The sequence below is a fragment of the Lytechinus pictus genome, chromosome 2, assembly GCF_037042905.1.
Source record: "Lytechinus pictus isolate F3 Inbred chromosome 2, Lp3.0, whole genome shotgun sequence".
In the NCBI taxonomy this organism is placed as follows: Eukaryota; Metazoa; Echinodermata; class Echinoidea; order Temnopleuroida; family Toxopneustidae; genus Lytechinus; species Lytechinus pictus.
The window spans coordinates 12,223,771-12,246,605 of NC_087246.1; the positions used below are offsets into that span (position 1 = coordinate 12,223,771).

The following is a 22,835-nucleotide window of genomic DNA, read 5'->3' on the forward strand; positions in this document are numbered from 1 at the left end:
GACCGACCTTTAACGTCACCATCCGAAAGACGTGACCAGGGCTCGAACCTCGAACCTCTGCATCAATTTGTAACTTCCCCACATAGCTTGGATTACAGGCGCACGCCACAACTACATAAACTACACATTTTTCTGAAAATTTTCTGGGTGGAATAATTGCATAAACATAAACACATTAATTATTACAGCTATATTAGCTAAAATTTTGGCCATTTATTGTAGTAATGAATATATTCATGAGTAACTAATATTCCCAGCATTTTCCTGATATTACCATCTGATATTACTCCATTTACCCAATATTAATGGGTTCCGCATGGGTTGGAGGTCTCGTTTCCATCTGAGTCCTATCTGGGCACCATGTGGGTTCAAGTATATGTTTTCATCTGGGTTCCATGTGGGCCCATATGGGACCCAGATATCCCAGATAAGAACCGTATGTGATCCAGATACTTTGCTGTCTGGGAATGGAAGCGTTTCAACATTACCCATTACCCCTTATCAACCTGTTTGTAACTGGGTAAAATGTTGGTTTCATCAGGGTGATAACAGTAATTTTTTGGACTTTGAAAATTTCGCTGGGATTGCTGTAAGATTGCTCTTATTACTAAAGTTTGCAATGTTATAACCAATCAAAGTCATTCAACATTACCCTTATTACCCCTCATCACCCTGTTGTAACTAGGTAAATGTAGGTTTCATCAGGGTGATAACAGTAACAGGTATCAACAGGAATTATAATTTCGGTAATAACATGGTAATAACGGTAATATTTGGTGTTACTCAAATTTCCGGGTGATATTACCGGTAATAACCGGTAAAATTGGTAATCGGTAACAAATTGCCCAGTGGGGGAGTGCAAGTTTGAACCTAGCGTAAAGTCGAGGTTCCTGCCATACTTCATCTTTATCAAAATGCTCGCAAAGTTGAACCCGCGGCTTGGCAATGAAAACAACTTTTTCATGTTTGTGTGTGTGAGGGTGCGTGTGTGAGGGTGTGTGTGTAAGAATGTGCGTCTTGTATACGTGTAATGACAATAAAACTATATTTCTACTTTCGAAATAAAATCACTGACTCTGAAAACGTGTCAAGTTGATCTGTGGCAACAGGCGCAGTCTTAGAGGTCAAGTCCACCCCAGGAAAATGTTGATTTTTCATGAATAGAGAAAAATCAAACCAGCATATTGCTGAAAATTTTATCAAAATCGGATGTAAAATAAGAAAGTTATGGCATAATATTAACATTTCGCTTATTTTTCACAAAACAGTGATAAAATTATGTACAACTCAGTGACATGCAAATAAGTCAGTCGATGATGTCCATCACTCACTATTTCTGTTGTTTTTTATTGTTTGAATTATACATTACTTGATTTTTTTTAAATAGATTTAAAAATAAGGAACAACTTGACTGAACCATATAGTATTAAACAATGCTAATTCCACATGTTCAGGGAGGAATCATTGTTGTTTCACTTGACAATGAGGAGAAAATTAGAATATTTCATATAATGAAATACAAAAGAAATAGTGAGTGGATGACGTCATCAATCTCCTCATTTGCATACCAGCCAGTAGGTGCATATAAAATAATGTTCTGTGAAATTAAGCGAAACTTTAAAATGTCATAGCTTTCTTATTTCACATCCGATTTTGATGAAAATTTCAGTGTTATGTTTGTTGGATTTTTCTCTTTTTATTCAAATCAACTTTTTGTTGGGGTGTACTTGTCCTTTAAGTTCAACTTGGCACCTTTAAAAGTGCAGACCGGATGTCACAATGGGAGCACCTTAAAGGGGAATCCAGCCTTGGCCATAAACTGTTGTGTTGGGAAGGAGAAAAATAAATTAAACAGAATGGTGAAAGTTTGAAAGAAATCGGACAAGCAATAAGAAAGTTATAGCTGCTTTAAAATTGAGATCACTAATACTATGTAGATTTCAAATTGGCAACTGAGTAAGTAACTATATGACAAGGGGCAAGGACAACTTTCCCATAGGCCATGTACTTTATTATCAGGGATTTGTGGTTTTCTCCTAAGTACCCATTCCCCTGGGGCAGCAATCTAAATATAACCCAGGTAGTATATTGTTTTATGTCCTCATGAAAAAAATATATAATTTGAAATAAAACTTTTGGGGAAAATGACATTTTAGACATAATATGTATTGGAGTACATGGAAGAGTAGTCCTTGCCTTACATCACTATGACATCCCATATGTGGCCAATCTGAAGTCTCCATGGGTATAGTGATTACCAATATTTACAACATTTAAAAATTCATAACTTTCTTGTTGTTTGTCCAATATTGTTCAAACTTTCACCTATCAACTTGTCTGATTTTTCTTTTCCTTATAAAAACAAGTTTTTATTTGGGTTGGATTCCCCTTTAAGGTTTAACTTTGTACCTTTCTTGATGCAAATAAGCACATCTTGGGTGGTATTCTGCACCTTATAGGTGCTAATTTGGGGAAGAGTTCCGTATGAACCCCCATAAAATCGAAACTAAAAATATGGAGAAGATTCAAGACAATATAATTTTATATAGCCCTGATATAGAACATGATATGATGGGAGAGTGGAGATGCGTACCAAAATATGGCTTTATTCCGTCAAATGTTCGAGCAGGATCGAGTGCGTATAATAATATTGTCCATAATCCCATCGCCGGGAGACATCGGTTTATTTAGTCGGTAAAGGATGTATATAAGTCCAAACTAGTCAAACTGTCATGATTGCTAAAAAAGACCTTCTGGTATCAGCGCTTCTCGTTAGTATAGCTGGAAGAGGTCTTGACTGTAGTTACAACGAGATGAGTTTGAGTCCCAAGCAAGGGAAGCAACACCTATAAAAATCCATAGAAAAATCTGAAGTGAACAAACCGGAAGTCCTGACATTCTTTTGTTATTATTGGTGGGGGTGCATATGGAACTATTTCCCTAATTTTCAGAGGTGCAAAGTTGCACCTTTCCAAAAAGGTACACAGTTGCATCTTAAAGGTGCGCCCAGCAGAGTGATCGACATCTGCATGGGGGCCGTAACGGTAACACAAAGCTTCGTAATGATCGTATATTTTTTTATTACGTTTGATTCCATTGACTACAATGTACAATCAATCGTAAAAATCAAGCGTACGATCAATCGCTAACCTTTGTGTTCCAGGACCCTGGTCTGTACCTTTAAAAGTGCAAAGTTGAACCTATTTTTCTTAGTGTGCAATCAATGCTAATAAAATACCTTTGATATTGATATCCCCCACATAAATTATATACGGCTTATCCAAAACGTATAAACAATCTAGTACTTCAAAAACCTGAATGAATTTTTGTTTATAATTCTAAAGACTGTATGCAGTAACGTCTAGCTCAAGCATCTGTTGTTGGAACTTTTAAAGGACAAGTCCACCCCGACAAAAAGTTGATTTGAATAAATGAAAAAAATCCAACAAGCATAACACTGAAAATTTCATCAAAATCGGATGAAAAATAAGAAAGTTATGACATTTTTTGCTTAATTTCACAAAACAGTTCTTGGTCGGTATGCAAATGAGCAGACTGATGACGTCATCCACTCACTATTTCTTTTGTATTTTATTATATGAAATATGAAATATTTAAATTTTTCCTCGTTGTCAACTGAAACAACGTTTAATTCCTCCCTGAACATGTAGAATTAGCATTGTTTAATACTATATGGCTCAGTCAAGTTTGTCCTTAGTGTCAAATCTGCAAAAAATGAAATATTGTTTAAATCAAACAATAAAAAACAAAAGAAATAGTGAGTGAAGGACATCATCAACTGTCTCATTTGCATGTCACTAAGTTGTGCATATCCTTGTTTTGTGAAAAAAAAATTAAGCGAAACTTTAAAATGTCATATCTTTCTTATTTTACATCCGATTTTGATGAAATTTTCAGCGTTATGCTAGTTTGATTTGTCTTTATTTACTCAAATCAACATTTTTCTGGGGTGGACTTGACCTTTAATTAAGTAAATTGTTTAAACTTTTTAAAACAATTTATTTTGGGGGTTAAAGCAGTGGCTGCTGGAATCGCAGGCTTGAGCTCAGCAGCGGTAACTGAACATTATGTTTTTCAGTCTTTTTTCTCCCTGTATATGTTTTATATTGATTTATTGTATGAAGATGGTGCCCCACCCAGGGGCGGATCCAATTTTCACCCATGGGGGGAGCCGAAAAATTTTTTCACCCACATTTTTCCTGATCGGCCGCTCAAACATGATAGAATTCAGGATAAGTCTATTACATACGCAGTGTATTATTTTGACACGAAATATAATCAGAAAAATTAAAAACCAAGCGACTAAAAAATATCAAACGCAACTTGATTTTAACTTACGGTTGATTTCTGGAGTTGTATTTAAACATTCTAGCGTATTTCAGCATCTACATGCGCAGACACTTTCTGCAACGTTCAGAATCTATTGAAAATTCCCGTCGAATCACAAATGATAGATTCGGGGTCATTATCGAAAGTTATCGGACAGTACATCGTCTTAAGATCCGGACGGGACAAAACATTGCAAATATGTCGTTTGCCAAGGTCCATGACGACACTGCTGTTTTGATTCACCGATTTTCGACAAAGGCTTCTTTGTTATGAAGGGCTTTTGACCAAATATTATCTGCGTTATAGAAAGCGTCTGCAAAGTGATTGCTAAAATGCCCCAATACCTCTTTCTTCAACAGGAAAGTGTGCATAAACCACAAAGATGATTATATCTCTATGGCATAAAACGGACAATAAAATCAAACGCATTGAACACAGAGCTGCAGCAAAGGTCTGTTTGATAGAGGGATTGATTTATTGAATGAGATAAAGAAGACAAATATTTCGGTACTTTTCTGAAGCACACGCACAAAATATGATCATCTTTCTAATAACATGCAGCTTCTTCTTGATTGAGGATCAATTTGGCTTGGATGCTGTTTTTAATAGTAGATTCTTACTGGGAATTCAAGTGAGCCCACTAGGGATGTATTCTAACTAGGCTAACAAAAAAGTGTTTTTATTTTAATTTGGAAGCCCCACACCCACTCCGTTCAGTTTTTGTGCTCTGAATTCAGAAAGCATAGCCGATAACTGTACGAGATTTTTTTTTTAAATTCAAGTAAATAGCTGTAACGTTTATAAGTACGCAGTTCATTTTAGACTTCGGAGAGAGAATGCTTGGAAAATATTTTCTGAGTAGAATATTGAAAATTGGAAATTAGAATGATGTATACAGAGTTCGTATTTTTACAAATTTTGATGACTTAATAATAAGTCATGACCCGAAATAGCCTTCAATCTGAAAGTGAACCAACTACGACAAGTTATATTATAGCACACATTCTGATCAGGGCTTTTGAAAAACAAGTTTTTGTTGCTCCACCAATTTACCCCAACAAAAAATCCACTTTCTTTCATCGTAATCAATGACTTTATACTAATTTATCGTTACGTAAATTCGAACAGGTGGCATTTAAATGAATTTTTATGAATTTAAGTGCATGACTTCATTTACTCTTAATTACAAATTTTATCAATTTTAGTATAACTTTATTCAATTTATCATGAGATTTATATTTTTCGATACAAATCGGTGGTTTTCTTAGATCTAACACTAATTTTATTCTCATATCCTTTTCATTTTCAATTGCTTTATTGATTGATATTTCACAGAGCTAAGTAATGTCTACTTTGAAGACTTGCGAGCGATAATTTCCTCCAGTAATTTCTTGATAATGTCTAGATCAAGCCCATCGATATCAATGTCACTCTTTGCAAGTGCCTGTGGCGGGATGTTGATGATTGCCTCTTCTTCGACACCAACAACCTCGTCATCGACGTCTTCATCATCCAGGGTATCTTTAACGAGAGATTGAGACGACTCACGTTTAACCGCGACTTCCTCGTGGATTGGTGATCGTGAATGGACAACACGAGAAGATCGTTGGGGATTGATGTAACCTGAAGAAATATCTTGCCGGACATTGGACTTCATATCTTTGGTCTGATCAGGACGATGAATCTGATGATTTACAAAAGAGGCAGCAGATGAGGACTTTGTTGCATCACCTGTATTTCGTTGTTGCTTATTCCCTCTGGAGACATCATCCTCATGGTCTTCGAGGATGCCCATTTCATGCATAAGCTGCAGGAAATCGTCCACCTCATCTTTCATTTTACCCAAGTTTTCGGGTTTTCGAGATAGATGACCATCTCGACCATCCTTCCTCTGTCGGGTAAGAAGGTCTTCATAAACCGCGTTTTTCGGAAATGGTGCTCGTGGCGGTTGCACGTACCCATGTTGGATTTGGTCAACCAGCTCCGATGCGCGTTCTTTACCTGGGAAAACTTGTCCATATTGGTTACCTGCATACTCCTTGAATGCCTCGGACACTTTAGGCTGCTGCTTAATTCCGGACGCTGCGTTTATAAATCGCTTGGCTCGGACGGGATTGACTGCAACTTGAGACCGACCTTCGTTCAACATCCTCATCTTAATGGAAGCATGGGTGATGTGGTCTTCTCCTGTCGCCATCGTGCGTGCACGAATCGCTCGTCGATCACGGTAGAATTGCGAGTAGGGTCCGTAGGCTGCTGTTGTACTCGTGACAGCCATGAGAAGTAGAAGAGCAGGAAAATAGCTGATTCCAGCCTGGACATAGTGAAACAGCAACATTATGGCGTTATTAATCGTGGTTTACATGTTAGCTGCAAGTGATTTAAGAGACCATTGGGCAATGGGCTCCTGTCAACAAGAACAAGAAATATAGTATGTGAAATTATATTGTTATTGTATATATCCATTCTTTTCATTCTTCTTTCATCATTCTCTGCGTAAGTCTTACAGAATGACAATTAGCCTTCATACTATTCCTTTTTATTTCGCAATATAGACGTAGTGATTATTTCCATCTAAAGGGGCCCGTCTTACAAAGAGTTGAGATTAATCCAATCAATCGTAACTCTATGGAAATCCATCAGTGCCATAATTTTTTCTACAGGAAATTTGCCAAAATGTCCTTTGTAAACAAAGGAGAACACACCAAATTGTTAAGAAATCAATGAATTCATGAATGAATATATGAACATATGAATACATTCATATCTAGAAAATCTTTTGAACAAACAAGCATTTTATATGTTGACTTTACTGGCTTTCCATAGTTGCGATTGATCGGATTAATCTCAACTCTTTGTAAGACGGGCCCCTGATCTATAATATTTGGAGACCGAGCGACAGTGTATTCATAATCATATATAGTATATAAGTTTGTTAAAAATTAAACACGTTCCATTATTTCATTGCCATTAAAACCCATTCCATTATTTCATGATGATTGTCAATGATTAAACAAAATATATCAGAGTATATTTTAAAGTATGAAACAACCAAAGCTGCTTTATATTTAGATTAAGGATACTATGTGCCCCCGTCCCATTTGACGTTGAATGCATCAAAACTAGTCGGGCGCTTTGCTTTCTCGCATGATTTTTTTCTCAGAATCGCATATTTTGCTATCCTGTTATAGTTCTGAAAGTGGTTATTTACATAAGATCTGATTCCAGTGTTTACAGTATTTGCAGTGAAAGAATTTTAATTTTTGAGGGCGCAGAAATACAAAACAGAAAAGGAAAGGGGGAGAAATTTAAAAAATAAAATAAAAATCTTTATTACACTATAACTGTAAGTGCTCCAGAAATGAAATTTTGAGGATTAAAAATCAGACAATTTTTTTTAAGGGTTCGATCGTTTCGCTCCCTCAAAATTCCCCCTTTCAGAATTTCACAACGTTTTTACACCAAGACATGGTTAACCAATAATTTGCTCTGTTGATAATAAAAAAAAATTGGCCTTAAATCATTGCGAAGTATTTCGTTCATTAACTCCAAATATTCAAAACTAAAGAAAACAGAAAACAGTCTATAAAAGTGTTTTATCGTCTATTTTTTGCTTGCCAAAGAAGTTTGGAAGAAAAAATGGAACCTTCTCGACCTTTCCCTGCATGGTCAGTCCTGGCTCTATCACCGTTTTCAATAGATGGCTCGTTCAAGGAATTAAGCTAATTTATCATCGTTATACCATAATTGCCGAAATCGGTTATGATTTTCCAAGAAGTAAAGAGAAAAAAAATCTTGTTAATCTTTCTATATACGAATCACAGAAATAACATCATGCTGTAAAACTTACCATTCTTGACATACTAACGTGAGTTGTAGCAAAGTTAACGACGTTCACCGTATATACGTTAAGCAGGCATTACAATGTCTTAAAATGATAATTACTTAAGATTCTTCTGACGAATTTACCCCTATAAAGCTCATGCATGTAACAGCTTGCACAAAGAAAAGGTTAATTGACTTCGAGTTCTGTTTATCAATCAAAATTACGTCAGTAAAAACATTGGGAGAGCAAAATTGAAACAAAGCAGATAATAACTATGACGTTTTGGGTAACGGCTGTCTTTGAACAACCATTATTAATATCCTCCATGGTGACTATAGGGTCTAATGAGTGAAATCAATAATCAGGCCTATATATATATTTTCTTTCTAAAAACATATTGTAGTTTCATTCCCCCCCCCCCCCCCTCTCCCCCTCTCCCCCCCCCCTCTCTCTCTCCCTCTCTATATATATATATTTCTCTTCCCCAGCAACAAAATAATCAGACAGGCATCATTCAGCACAATAATACAATACTGTTTAAAATAACGCAGATGCATGTAGGATAAGAATATAATCAATACAAAATGTGGGGTAATATGTACCTCCCACCATTTTTTCTTCCTAGGTCCATGCTCCCACCATTTTTTCTTCCTAGATCCATGCTCCCATGGGAGCATGGACCTAGGAAGAAAAAATGGTGGGAGGTACATATATATATGCACTAAGTTTGCTGTTCAAACCTTTCACTTGAGGAAAGTTGTCTTAATTATGCAGCCTAATCATTATTCATGTCAGTTATTGTGTCCAGAATCTCGTTCAAACAACAAGTTGTATTTGCAGGCCTACCATAGCTATATTGAGTCAGATTCAATCAAGGTCTAGCTCTGCCTGTATATAAACTGTCTCCTGTCATACCCAACTTTAGAAGGGAGAAGGGAAGAGGTGGTTGCCCTGAGCAGCTTCTCCCTACAAATATGGAAGCTTACACCTTTTGATGAAAAAATTTCACCAATGTGCAAGAAAATCCTTAACATAAGCCGCTGCTTATAATGACAATCCTCCCGGCAATCCTCCTGCTAATAATGTAAATGCAGTATGTTGGTAATGGATCTCTTTTGTGTGTGTGTTGAATGATGTTTTTAGTACACTTTATCTATGATTCATCATTAATGCCAAAAAACAGTTTTAAAAATATGTTTCATGTGTACGGTATGCAGAAAAGAACAATAAATAATTTTTTTTTAAGCTATTCATTCCCTCGGTTACTCTCCTCCCCCGGCCTTGGGTCCCGTTTCATAAAGGACTTGCAACTGTTGTAACTTTGCCATTATGGCAATTACCATGGTAACATTGATTATGATTGGCTGCTGAGCCCTGTTGCCAGAGGTGTCGATCCTGGGGGGGGGGCAGGGGGCGATCGCCCCACCAATGAAAATATTTGGGGGGGGGGGCAAACATCGTTTTGCCCCCCCCCCCCCCAATAATTCCGCATGTGCAAAAATAATAAGATTGTAATGTTACACAGAAATCTGCAAGCGAGATTGAGATGCACAACTCCTTCTTTATTTAAAATTGTGCTCAAAATGTCCGCTTTTTCAGATTGGAATACAAAAATTTTCAGCGCGAGCTTCGCGCTCGCATCATTTCTGTAGCAAAAACCCATACTTTTCATGATTAAATTTTGAATAGAATGTCCCGTTTTCAGTTCTAAACCTCAAAAGAACTCCCGCTTCGATTTGCAATATATCTTGTTCTTTATTAAAAACGTCCATTAAACTGTCAATTTTTTTTTCAGATCGAAATATCAAAATTTTTAGCTCGCGCTTAGCGCGCGCTCGCATCTATTGTTTTAGATACCCATCTTAATCATTGGTACCAAAAATGCTTAGAATATCAAGCTTTCAGGTCAGAATATAAAGAAACTTCAGCTCGCTCTCGGCACTCGCATTATCTGTGTAGTGAGATATGTATCCTCCTCATGAGTTACTACAAACAGTCCTATACCTTTTTCCGGTTTTCAGGTTAGTATACTAAAAAATTTCAGCTCGCGTTTCACCCTCGCAAAAATTTGTTGGTGAGATATGTGTCTCTTTCTCATGAGTTATATATATATATATATTGTGTGAAAGAAATGGATGAAGAGAACAATGGTAGGCGTAGCTTAAATCAAGGTTCCCCAGAGCTATCTACCCTTTTTGGAAAAATTGGTGATGCCGAAAAAATGTCTCTGCCGGGAATCGAACCCGGGCCCCCAGCTTTGAACGCCGGTGCCTTAACCACTAGACCACAGAGACGGGTTAGTGGCTAGGGCGACCCCGATCCGATTGACCGTCAGATAGACAGATTTTCGACACTCTGGTTCCCCAGAGCTATCTACCCTTTTTGGAAAAATTGGTGATGCCGAAAAAATAAAAGAGTTGCCAAAGCTGTAGTACATGTATAACTTCACACATTTGTATACTTTCTCCCATACGTGTACTGTATCAAAGCAATAGCTTTGATCCAGCTGAGGCATGGCGGCTTGTCATTGTTCAAAACCCACCTTCACCCGACAAAGGAAATTACAATTGGTATGGTGTCGAAAATCTGTCTATCTGACGGTCAATCGGATCGGGGTCGCCCTAGCCACTAACCCGTCTCTGTGGTCTAGTGGTTAAGGCACCGGCGTTCAAAGCTGGGGGCCCGGGTTCGATTCCCGGCAGAGACAGTTTTTCGGCATCACCAATTTTTCCAAAAAGGGTAGATAGCTCTGGGGAACCTTGATTTAAGCTACGCCTACCATTGTTCTCTTCATCCATTTCTTTCACACAATATTTAAATAAAAGAGTTGCCAAAGCTGTAGTACATGTATAACTTCACACATTTGTATACTTTCTCCCATACGTGTACTGTATCAAAGCAATAGCTTTAATCCAGCTGAGGCATGGCGGCTTGTCATTGTTCAAAACCCACCTTCACCCGACAAAGGAAATTACAATTGGTATGGTGTCGAAAATCTGTCTATCTGACGGTCAATCGGATCGGGGTCGCCCTAGCCACTAACCCGTCTCTGTGGTCTAGTGGTTAAGGCACCGGCGTTCAAAGCTGGGGGCCCGGGTTCGATTCCCGGCAGAGACATTTTTTCGGCATCACCAATTTTTCCAAAAAGGGTAGATAGCTCAGGGGAACCTTGATTTAAGCTACGCCTACCATTGTTCTCTTCATCCATTTCTTTCACACAATATTTAAATAAAAGAGTTGCCAAAGCTGTAGTACATGTATAACTTCACACATTTGTATACTTTCTCCCATACGTGTACTGTATCAAAGCAATAGCTTTGATCCAGCTGAGGCATGGCGGCTTGTCATTGTTCAAAACCCACTTGGTATGGTGTCGAAAATCTGTCTATCTGACGGTCAATCGGATCGGGGTCGCCCTAGCCACTAACCCGTCTCTGTGGTCTAGTGGTTAAGGCACCGGCGTTCAAAGCTGGGGGCCCGGGTTCGATTCCCGGCAGAGACATTTTTTCGGCATCACCAATTTTTCCAAAAAGGGTAGATAGCTCTGGGGAACCTTGATTTAAGCGACGCCTACCATTGTTCTCTTCATCCATTTCTTTCACACAATATTTAAATAAAAGAGTTGCCAAAGCTGTAGTGCATGTATAACTTCACACATTTATATATATATATATATATACATTTATACATACATAATTATATAGGCCTATGTGTGTGTGGGGGGTGTGTTTTGTGTGATCGAGCGCCTTTGGAACGGGAACGTTGATTCATGATTTTGCCCCCCAATCTGAAAAATGGATCGACGCCCCTGCCTGTTGCCATGGTATAGTTGCCATTATGGCAAAGTTACAACAGTTGCAAGTCCTTTATGAAACGGGTCCCAGGTGTGCAAGGTATTTCATCCAATAATTGTATTATTCATCTAGTGATATTCTTGACGAATAAAATCAATTAATCAATCAATCAGTGCTACCCAACGAATTGGTGCTACCCCCTCGCACTTCCTTTCTCTCTCATTCTCTCCTTTGAAAACTAGTGTCGCGTTAAAGCGAAAACGTAGGTTGAATTGCAGAAAAAGACAGATGTGGGAGGCGGGTAGGAGGTAAGAGAAAATTGGGAGATCGCAAAATATCGTATTAGTAATGTTATTTATCTCATTTGATTAATTTTCTTGGTTTTCAAATGTCACTTTAATGGTTCTCACGTACATGAAGCTTTATAAAATGATACAAAATGCATTTTTTAATAGCTTTTTCAGACCACGTAGCGCGTCGACGGTGACTGTGTGCGGTACCACATGTGTAATTTTGTGTTGTGTTCAGTTAAACTTCGTGTAGAGCCGAGGTAGTCTTGAGGTAGACAGCTGGCAGCCGTCTGTTTCGAGGAGTTTTTTAACATTTTTTTTTTATAATTTCTCCTCATACACAGACGGCTCGCTAGCGTGCAGCCACCATTAGGGGACTTGCAATGCAAAATCCCCCCGTCTGGGCTCTTCAATTCTTGTCTTTAATGAATAAAGTTTTTGAAAATTAACGCGACCAAAATGCAAATTAATATTCCCTCTTGGCATTAATTGCCAAAAAACGGAGAAAAATCAAGTTAAAAGGAACAAAAACAGTGACTTACCTCAGCTGTCGCGTAAATTCACTTCCCCGTTTTATCCAATCTTAAGTACATAAACATATGGCCATTGAGTCCCCTGTACAGATCGCGCTAGAACTTTGGTCTCTGTATTTGGTGAGTGAAGCCAACGGAGTTCAGCTGAACAACCAACATAACAGAGACCGAAGCTTTTGGTCTAGTCTTGAGGACGCAATGATGATGATTTTTAAAATAATGAAATATACTTCTTCGTCAATGATGAAGAAGTATATTTCATTATTTTAAAAATCATCATCATTGCGTCCTCAAGACTAGAGCCGAGGCACTCGTACGTATTGCAAGGTTAATATTAGTATACCGGTACTAAGCACTCCTAGTACCAATGAGGTCCAAACATTAACATGTATGGACCTCATAGGCGACAATGCGTTAAAAACAGGTTAGAAGTCCTGCACCCAAGTATTTTTATGATATTAGTGATTATTACTCGAAAAATGCAAGCTTTGTCCTCATTTGTTTAGCATTTATTAAAAAATTGCCCATTAACTATAATCCTACTCATACTTTAAATGTTATAAAATAAAGGGAAACTTACATTTGAGTCCTTTTTCGATCTTTTCTTGGCAGTCAGTCCGGTCCCGTCGAGTGCGATCAAAGCGGTACGAAGCTGATTTTCAGATCACGTGATACGAGTAGTCATCACCTGATCGATCGACTATCCTTTTTTAAAGACCGCAACAATTATAAATTTTATTATGAAATATATATAGAATAAATAATTGCATGATATCATATATATTTCTACAATCAAAAATATTTTATGATATAAATTTAATATTTGACGTAAAAATCGCTATTTAACAAAATATTTATTAAAAAATAAAAAATCAAACAAAATAAAAACGCCTTGGACACAGTGCAAAAAACCTAACAATTTGGCCGCGTTCTTAACAACTATCGTAAGGGGCGCTCTATTTATAAATAAAAAAGAATGTACAGCTGTCTACCGCGACGTGGTTTGTCGCAAGATTTGGGACAAATCCGTGGGAATTCTTGAGAAAATACATCAAAAGAACTGGTGAGTACCGATTAAACATTATCAAAGTAGTAAATAGGTTATACATAACTTGTATATATATATTTTAAATTGATATTGATGCTTAGTTCCAAGCTAGGGCGGCCCAAATGTGCGTGAGTGGAGTCCCAGTTTATTAACACGGGTAAGTATTGGGGTGTCGCCTAGAGTGGTACTAAGCCGAGGGCGAGGCATTGCATGAGCATGGCCATCACGTATTTCTTTGCAACCACCCTGCCTGTACTTAGCCAGGAGGCTCCTAGAGAGTAAAAATTTTTCACTAGTGCTTACTCTCTCTCCATGGAGCCAGGGGAAGGGATTGCGTCCCAACTCCCATTCATGTGCATGTACCGCGAAAAAACTGAAACTTTCGCCCCCGAGATTTCTACTTCTAAAAAAACTAAAAGATCTCGTCCTAAATCAAGTAAATGGGATACAACTTCATTTCCGACATTTCTACAATATTGATTTCATTTTTAAACAAGAATTCTTAAAAAAACAAGAAAAATATGAAAAGACGGGGAAGACTTGCCGTGATGTTTACGTTGCCATCTTGTTTCTTTTTGTTCTTCGCCAAGTTACAAGATGCATATCCAAGTATTTGTCCCAAAGAACAAGAGAAAAGAGCCAAACATTGCTAACCTTATTTCACCACACAGGGAGTGGTAACAGAGAACAAGGTTATACATGTATCATAACATTGGTTCTTTGAATGAGTGCTTTGCATAGGCTAGACCAAAAGCTTCGGGTCTCTGTTATGTTGGTTGTTCCGCTGAACTCCGTTGGCTCCACTCACCAAATACAGAGACCGAAGTTCTAGCGCGATCTGTACAGGGGACTCAATGGCCATATGTTTATGTATTAAGTTAGGATAAAACAGGGAAGTGAAGTTGCGCGACAGCCGAAGTAAGTCACTGTTTTTTCCCCTTTTGAGTTATCTTTCCCCGTTTTGGTGCATTTCAGGCCAAAACGGAATAATAATCTTTATTTTGGTACAGTTCTTTTTATATATTTTTATGAAATAAAGACAAAAATCTATGAGCCCCGACGGGGGGATTTTGCATTGTAAGTCCCCTAATGGTGGCTGCACGATAGCGAGCCGTCTGTGTACGAGGAGAAATTTAAAAAATAAAAAAAATGTTTAAAAACTCCTCGAAATGTTCATGTTCAATGACATATTTCCATAATGTGCCACATGCAATCAATGGTTGTTCTTCACTGTCATAAAATTGAATCCTGCTCTTGATGATTAACAATTTTTTGTCATTTATTGAGTAATATCAAACTTATTCCATTTAAATCAGACCAGATAAAAGTGAATTTTGATAATGACGAAAATAAACTTGACTGGATATTCTCTGGCAGATTACTATTGGCATACATGTAATTAAATATGCTGAACTTAAGCAACTCATGCTCTTTCCAAAAATGTGTAATTTGTCTCATTATTAGGAATAGATTCAATGATTTTTTAAAATCCTTGCTTGTCTTTTAATCAATTTTGCCTAGGTTGCCATGAAGATTATTCTATAGGAATTTTGACATTTTTGTAGAACTCTAAGTTTTTATTTCTCATATATAACCTTCAAATTGGTCACTACAAGTCTTAACTTCCAAGATTCCCTACTACATGTACAACTGGTACTAGCTCCTGGCAGTAGTAGAAAGAGCTGCAAAAAGTCTAAGAAGCAATAAGCTTTTTGCACAATAAAAAAAATTATTCAATCAATTAGACAGTCATATTAAATGATTAAAGTTCATGGATATTTTTCCCCTGTGGACCACTAAGTGATTCAGGTCTGTGTATTAAGTATTTAAGATTTATGGATGTTGTGCAATCTATTGTTTCCTGTATCCCCCTTCCTATGAGTAGTGTGACATCATATGTCTACACCTGTGCAGGTTAGAAGATTGCACCTTTACTTGCTGCGCTATCTGACAAACCTCTGGCAAGCTTTCAGGTTTTCAAGAACGACCTTCTCTTAAAAAGTATAAGATTTGAAGATGTTGGAAGATTGACCTCAAAGGATCTACAATAATTTTAATAACTTGTTGCTATGTCTGAAAAGCATCAGCCATCCTTTAATGTTGTCAAGAGGTCTAGAGAATACATGAAATAAAATATCTTTGTAACAGGCCTTTCATTTTACATTTTAATGCAAAGACAATGATGATAAAAGTACTGACCACTGATTAAAACATGAGTTGTATTGAAATAATAATTGTTCTCCATTCTGCAGCAATGTAAACACAACTTATGAGATGGCTTCATCTGGACATGCTATAGGATTCCTGGTTGCTGTTATCGCCATTGCTGCATTCTACATCATTCCTGACTCTGACCCCAGGATTGTCCAATTACAGTCTCAGGTCAACACCCTCACCTCTGAGGTCGTGGGTCTATTTTCTCGTGAAAATGTTGCAAAAGCGACCAGTCCAGAAAACGTTGAGGACTCTGGAAAACTGTTCACTGTGGATTCACTGAAGGCATTTGATGGAAGCAAGAATAGCCCTGGACTTCACATAGCCATTATGGGGAAGGTCTTCGATGTCAGCAAGGGGGAGAAACACTATGGCCCAGGAGGGGGATACAGCTTTTTTGCTGGAAGGGACTGCTCCAAGGCTTATGTGTCTGGAGATTTCACTGAAGAAGGACTGATACCAGATGTAGTGGGGCTTACCCCTCAATATATGGTTGGCATTGATGATTGGGTCTCATTCTTTGAAAAAGAATACACTTATGTTGGTAAGATTAAGATTATTGTGGGATTGTTCTTATTTGTTTTTCTTTTTTACTTTGTTATTGATGGTTGTCCAGATTTTGCTATGGTTAAACCTTGATCTGTGTCAATTGTTGATCAAGATACACAAAGTTTACCTATCAAAATAATAAATTTATGCTCAATCTTGAAAAAGTGTAAGCTTGTATAATGGTTGTCTGATGTTTTTTAAGTTGTTCAGTTTAAATTTTTACATATCAACTTGTTTCTGTCAAACAGGAAAACTGATTGGTCACTTTTACGATGATCAGGGAGAGCCAACGCCCAACCTGAGGGCAGCGCACAAGGCCATTGAGGAAGGAAGGAAATTGAAATCAGATGAAGCTGATCACAGGAATAAGTATCCTCCATGCAACTCAGAATGGAAGCAATCATCAGGTTTAAGACTCTGGTGCTCAAATAGGAGGTAAGATTAGCTGTAAGAACTTATCGATGATATTAAAATTTGGTATTTTCATCATGAAGCTATAAGGCTTTGGCTTGAATGGTGATTTTTTTAAAAAAACAAATCTCACTTATTGGGGTTATTCTCCACCTTTTTTGTAAAAAAGTACAGGGGATAGAATATGTATCAAACTTTTGACTACAAATTGTATTAAACGATTGAACACCTTATATGTGTATGCATGTTATCTTTGGGTTAGTGAAAAATGAACGAAAAAAAAAGTTTTCACAAGATAGGTAATCTGTGAGGCTATTTTGGAGTTAAAGCCATTTTGTTATTTAGGAGGCAGCTCCATAACGGGATGTATATCATACATACTGATCATTCACATTGGAAAGAGAAGGATGTTCTAGTAAATGATTATGATAGGGTATGGTATCAAATGTGCACAGGTATTTTTTATGCTCATTGAAAATCAAACATGCTAATAAATGCCTTTGTGCTTCATGTTTTACAATGACAACAGGACAGAATTTCAGTACGGTAGTAGCTGCGACCATTGGAATATGGAAGGTGATATAAGACCACACCTTTGATCAATTAAAAATCACCTTTTTCATTTAAATCACACAAACATGACCTCGTTTTCAATCCAACTGGAAATCATCTCACGCGACTCTTTATGTCATGTATAATTATTGCAATGTCGGGAGTCTGAAAAACATATTATTTCCAATAAGAATATTGTATAATGTAATGATTATCAAATGTTTCAAGGCCCACGAAACAGGCATTGAGGACAATCAACGGGGCAACTTCTTAATCTAGTTTGATTATTAAATTGTGTATCAAGATAATATCTTGATACACAATTTAATAATCAAACTAGGTTAAGAAGTTGCCCCGTTGACTGTCATCAATGCCTGTTACATGGGCCTTGAAGATATGTTTGATTGTGAGCATTGCAAGCTTGATTATTAAATTGTGTATGGAGATGTGTTTGATTGTGAGCCTTACAAAATCAACACTGCTACTGTATTGAATTACGTAATGCAGATGAAACAAGCTTGGGGAGTTCCACTCAGCTTTTTTTTTTCAATTAGACAATGTTTCAAGAAGAAAGGAATGTGTGCATGTAATATTGATACACCTTTTACATTATCCTGTATGTCTGTCTTTTTTTCCTGTCTTTGTCATACACATAAAGCGGAGGCATTTCACGAGATTGGATCGGTGTTCCTCGTAAGCTCTTCAACCCTGGTACCAACAAATGGCGCTGTGCCTGCATCAAAGAATCTGAGCTACACAACCCTCATCTCCGTCCCTATGACAACTGCCCTCCTTCATCTGCTTCCTGTGTTGGTGATGCCTGAAAGAGATGTTCCTCATGATCTGGCTAGGGAGATGCATTTGTAAACAATTTTTACCCTAAATTATTTTGTTTTTCCATCATTAAAGTCATAAGGTAAATTGTTTCGCAGTCAAACATGTGTCTGTACATTATAAAGGGCATCTCTCCCTTGACACTTTGAATTCTGTCATTTACGAAATGCCCATCTGTTTCATCAAGGATTTTACAAATGTACTCTTCTTATCAACTAATGAAATGGCACCATTTTGGTTGCTTATCATGCCAGCTTTTAAAATGCTGTTCATAACAAGTTTTGTGAAACCGAGTCCTTTATCAAATTGAACAAATCTGTGCATTAACAAAATCATGCAAAAGCTGATTGCTAAGAGCTTTACAAAATCAAATTCTCCAAGTATTAAATTCAACTCATTCAAAATTGATTTTAGCTGTACGTGGATCACTTTCCAATGCTCAAGCAATAAATCCAAGCATTGTTCCTCAGATTTAAGCATGAACAGTTTTAAGTTCTGTAAATTAAATCTCCATAGATTTTGGATTTGGAGTCATGATAAATAACTTATCATGAGCAAACTTAGTTTTTTAAATAAAAAAAATTATTGAAACTTTGGTGTTGGGTCCCAAAATATGATTATTGTAGGGTCAAGGTTATTTTTAAAAGGGCAATCTCAACTAGGGGCAAAGTGGCCTTGGATACCCCAAAATTTCAAGGGGCATCAAGGCCATTTTAAAGGGCATCTAATTCTGGTCAAAAGGTCACCAAGGCCAAGTTGTCTAAAATGACAAGTAGCACAACATATCATCACAAGACTCTTCGGTATCAGAATTGTGCAATACACACACCCTAACTTACAAATTGAACCTAGCTGAAACAAAAGTTTTTAACAGGATGTGGTATCGGGGCCAGGTCTTCCCTTAGAATTATGCTACCACTGATTGACAGCTGACTTGGCATAAAAGCTCCCTGGCTGGGGTTCTCAGTCTTGATCGTCCTCAGATCTTTGATTGTACTTGTTGAAAGGCTGAGCCACCAATCTCCTTGGCAACACTTAATGATTGAAAACTGTGGCATATTGGTTTAAGGGGTAAACTTGCCTGTTTTCTTAATTTTTCTCTTTTCCTGGCCTTGTCTATCACATTAGACCACTTCTTTTTAATTTGTTCCACTGTTCAAAGAACAGATGGTTTTTTTCTTTGATTGCTTATAAAATGCCACACTTTACTTCTTTCATTGGTGGTTACATATTATGGAATTGAAGTTCAAGACTAAACAAGTTGTTTTGTTTCTTACAAGTCTTGATGAAATGCTCTCTATATAACAATTAAGTGGGTCTTACTGTTCTTGCTCTCCTCTATGTTTGATGAGTTATGTGCCAGGATACTTTGCCAGTGATTGTCTTTTTTTCCATTTCAATCAAAATTGCCATAGGCATCTACCATTCAAAATATAATTATTTTATCATCAATTAGATTAGTACATATCTATTGACATCCAGAAAGTTGTCTTTCTTCCTTCAACCAATATTGATTTTTTAATTTCCACTCTTGCATGCACAAGAAAAAAAGCTTGGAGATCTTTCAAAATTGAAAGCAAGTATCACCATTATTTCTCTTCTTCATTGATATCCACCGTAGTCTGATTCCTTACTCCATTTTGATTCATACATGAAGCGAGTCATCCTGGATGGATCGATTTCAACATGGAAACCTGGACCCTTTATTGATAGCCTACCATTATTTGTAACAGAATTTTAAATGCAGTCTGTCCATCCTGCATATAATGCCTTCATAGGTATATCTGTAGGAAATATAATGTGACTATTTGAATAATAATCACCATTACTTGGTCTGTATGAAAACAGGCATCTTTAGGAAGCATACTGTAATGCACCTACACTTTCCAATTTCATACACGCCAAATGTCACCATTTGCTTAATCTCTTACACGCCAAACCTTGCTGTATGCTCACACGCTACATGCATTCACAATTGATTCATGCTAAATAACAATCTTTCATGCTAAATAACAATCTTTCTCAAATGGTTTCAAGTTCAAAGTTAACAGTTTATTTAATAATTATGACACATTCAGATGGTGAATAAGAACAATTAAGGATATGCGTCATTTTACCAATTAATCTGGATTTCTGACAGCTATCTGTGATTCTGATTTTCTCTGTTGAAGCTTGTATTCTTCCCGCACTTCTTTTATGTAGTGCGCCCTTTTAGGCAAGAATCTTCAGGCGCTACAATATGATAATCACTTCCTGACGTAAATGACATTGTTCTGAGACAAGAAGCAATTTGATTATACTGTATATCAATGGAATATGGGTTTTTGATGATTATTTTTTTTAATCAGTTTACCATGGACCTAGTAGGGCCATACCTGTACCTACCTGTAATATAAAAGAAAGTTATATGTTCTGGTAGGTGCGAAGTTAAGGACTGCCTTTTACATTTTCCAGATAAATCTGGATTTTTTTTTCTTCAAAGGTGTAAGTGCAGTTTGTATTGAAATATACATGTATGCCCTACACTAGTTTCTTATCACCAGCCATTTTCTAGCGGTGGAAATTTTGATATGACATCCATATCTCTCTCTTAATTTTCTCTCTGGATTGACAGCACAACTCTATTTAGTATCAAATTTCATAAAGTTTCCATTTTTACTTGAAAAATTAATGACAGTTAGATGGGGTTGATATTAATACTGTGCTTGTTGAAATACTTGAGAGATGGAAAGCTCCAACACTTGAAACACATATGTTTTTAATCTCCACTGAGAATGAAAGTATTTAAGAACTCGTAGTAAGAGGCCATTTATCTTCAGCGCTTGTTTTATATTTCATGTTTAACATGTATGGACAGGTTTGATTACATGTATCCAAGTGCAATATAAAGTATAATAATACTCAGATAAATGCAGTACAAACTGATATTCTTGAAGATATTTTTTTCTCTTTATTTGCAAATGTACTTTTTTTCACATCAAAACCACAGTCCACTCTAACAACAAATTCACTTTTAAATAAATGAATGATATTAAACAAATGTAGGCTGCAGCTTCCAAACATGCCTTGTCAGTGTCTTGCAGGAAAAAAACTTGTAACATAGATATAATGCAAGACTTTAAACTTAACTGAAACCACTTGCATTGTTTAGTTCAATACTTTAGCAATCATTTCTATGTCAGATGTGCAGCTGTCTTTGGTTATATGAACTTCTCACTTATATGTGTACCTGTGTTTTTAGTTTTCAGCTGTTTCACATCTTTCGTGCAAACTGACTTTGATATCTAGCTTGGATCTTTTGTTTAATGAGTTTGTTTTTTTTGGATGATGTTGACCTTTTCCTCAAAGGTTACACAAGCTGCTTTATCTGGGCTATATGTTTGATCTTTTTTTTAATGCTCCGAGAATTTGATATTCATTCTATTGAATTCCAGATGTACTTTTAGAGCTGGGTGTGATTCTTGAATTCTTGAGTTTAGATTATTTCTCATGATTTCTGTGCCTATCTTCGAAGTTAGCCCCCTCCAGTCTGAAACAATGTCTTTTTATTGTTATTCTTATCAATTTTGTATAATTTCTAAACTTCTCTGCCATAAAAAATAATTGGTTGTCTGATTTACTTACCTGGCTAGCAAATAGAGTTGATATTACATTGTAATTGGTGTATCTATTATGCAAATAGGACAATCCGACATAGCAAACAAACATTTGGAGGTCGGGAGTTCACCTCGTTTTGCAGCCATTCGATTCTCTTCATTAAAAGCTGTCACAATCTCCATTGAAGCTTTGTAGCTCCTATTGTTCTTTCTACAATCTGGTGAAGTTTCATAGCGTCCAGATTGTAGCGTTCTTCTCTGTTTTGGGTTTTGTTTACTACTCAGTGATTTACAGATGGATGCAGATGTGGTAAGCTGAGTCTCTTAGGATAATATAGTTATCAGGCAGATTATCCAGGAATGACATGAAATTCTTGCTCCATTTTTGTCTCACCTGCATAGCAGAGTGAGACTATAGGCGCCGCTTTTCCGACGGCGACGGCGGCGGCGGCGGCGGCGACGGCGGCGTCAACACCAAATCTTAACCTGAGGTTAAGTTTTTTAAATGACAGCATAACTTAGAAAGTATATGGACCTAGTTCATGAAACTTGGCCATAAGGTTAATCAAGTATTACTGAACATCCTGCCTGAGTTTCATGTCACATGACCAAGGTCAAAGGTCATTTAGGGTCAATGAACTTAGACCATGTTGGGGGAATCAACATCAAAATCTTAACCTAAGGTTAAGTTTTTGAAATGTCATCATAACTTAGAAAATATATGGACCTAGTTCATGAAACTTATACATAAGGTTAATCAAGTATCACTGAACATCCTGCTTGAGTTTCACATCACATGACCAAGGTCAAAGGTCATTTAGGGTCAATGAACTTTGGC

General features: G+C 37.0%; 2 protein-coding genes across 2 annotated transcripts; one reads left to right on the forward strand and one right to left on the reverse strand.

The window, feature by feature from the left end:
• Positions 1-4,802: 4,802 nt before the first annotated feature.
• LOC129275486 (uncharacterized) lies at positions 4,803-8,299 on the reverse strand. The gene is made up of 2 exons (XM_054912111.2): positions 8,201-8,299; positions 4,803-6,664 (listed from the first exon to the last, which is right to left on the reverse strand). The coding sequence occupies exons 1-2, from the start codon at positions 8,210-8,212 to the stop codon at positions 5,699-5,701; spliced, it is 978 nt and encodes a 325-aa protein (XP_054768086.2). The 5' UTR covers positions 8,213-8,299; the 3' UTR covers positions 4,803-5,698.
• A 3,939-nt stretch (positions 8,300-12,238) lies between these two features.
• On the forward strand, positions 12,239-19,942 carry LOC129275518 (neuferricin-like). The gene is made up of 4 exons (XM_064109723.1): positions 12,239-12,278; positions 16,094-16,599; positions 16,853-17,039; positions 18,226-19,942. The coding sequence occupies exons 1-4, from the start codon at positions 12,259-12,261 to the stop codon at positions 18,389-18,391; spliced, it is 879 nt and encodes a 292-aa protein (XP_063965793.1). The 5' UTR covers positions 12,239-12,258; the 3' UTR covers positions 18,392-19,942.
• Positions 19,943-22,835: the final 2,893 nt, after the last annotated feature.

Bases quoted from the DNA above. Each gene is read 5' to 3' on its own strand.
- LOC129275518 (XM_064109723.1), top strand. From the start codon at position 12,259: ATGTGGGAGGCGGGTAGGAG. The intron at 12,279-16,093 runs GTAAGAGAAAAT...TCCATTCTGCAG, and splicing joins ATGTGGGAGGCGGGTAGGAG to CAATGTAAACACAACTTATG. The intron at 16,600-16,852 runs GTAAGATTAAGA...TCTGTCAAACAG, and splicing joins AAAAGAATACACTTATGTTG to GAAAACTGATTGGTCACTTT.